General features: G+C 42.4%; 1 protein-coding gene across 1 annotated transcript in view; it reads left to right on the top strand.

Annotated features, from left to right (window-relative positions):
* The window catches only part of LOC104489976 (fibroblast growth factor 4), a gene marked incomplete at its 5' end in the record, with an annotated part of 2,051 nt that extends 1,592 nt beyond the window's left edge, over window positions 1–459 (top strand). The window contains one exon of the mRNA XM_010132198.1: window positions 283–459. Coding sequence (XP_010130500.1) covers window positions 283–459 — 177 coding nt within the window. The remainder of the gene's footprint in view (window positions 1–282) is intronic.
* Window positions 460–713: the final 254 nt, after the last annotated feature.

Below are 713 nucleotides of genomic sequence, written 5' to 3'. Positions count from 1 at the left end.
CGGAACCGCTGTTAAACTGCTCCTCTCCACTGAGAGCGCAGACATAGCTACGGTCCTTCCCACCTTCAGGTGGACATGCCTGGCCTTAAGGACGCAGCATCCTTAATGATCCTCTGGCTCCTGTTTGAAGCTTCATTTGGGTGACCACTTCAAAAGATCGCTAAGGCGGGGGGAGTCAGCTGCACATTTCCCCACAGCACACCTTCTACACCTGGTAGCAAGAATATTTCCGCACCCGATGTTTAAAATTCCTTCCCTCTCATTCTTTCCTTTTCATTTCAGACCCATTTCAATGACGAGTGCAAATTCAAAGAGATTCTCCTGCCAAACAACTACAATGCTTATGAATCCAGGATTTATCCCGGGATGTACATAGCCCTGAGCAAAAATGGAAGAACAAAGAAAGGCAATAAAGTATCTCCCACAATGACAGTGACACATTTTCTTCCTAGAATCTGAGACATCTCTCTTCAGATCTACCTCAGCACAGGGGAAGATGCGGAACACGTTTGGGGAAAAGAAACATGGTGCACTTTTACTGGAGAGTTTTATGCAAGAGTAGGTGTAAGATATTTAAGTTAATTATTTAAATCTGTATATATTGCCGCAAAATTTATTTATAGTTCCGATTTTTTTTTTTTAATTTCTGAAAACAAAACCAACCTCCAACCCAAGGTATTTCATTTCATGGTGCAACAGTAGATGACTTCTGC

Source organism: Buceros rhinoceros, unplaced genomic scaffold, assembly GCF_000710305.1.
Source record: "Buceros rhinoceros silvestris isolate BGI_N320 unplaced genomic scaffold, ASM71030v1 scaffold20452, whole genome shotgun sequence".
In the NCBI taxonomy this organism is placed as follows: domain Eukaryota; kingdom Metazoa; phylum Chordata; class Aves; order Bucerotiformes; family Bucerotidae; genus Buceros; species Buceros rhinoceros.
The sequence above is the reverse complement of the archived record's forward strand: the minus strand, read 5'-3'. Positions and strand labels throughout refer to the sequence as shown.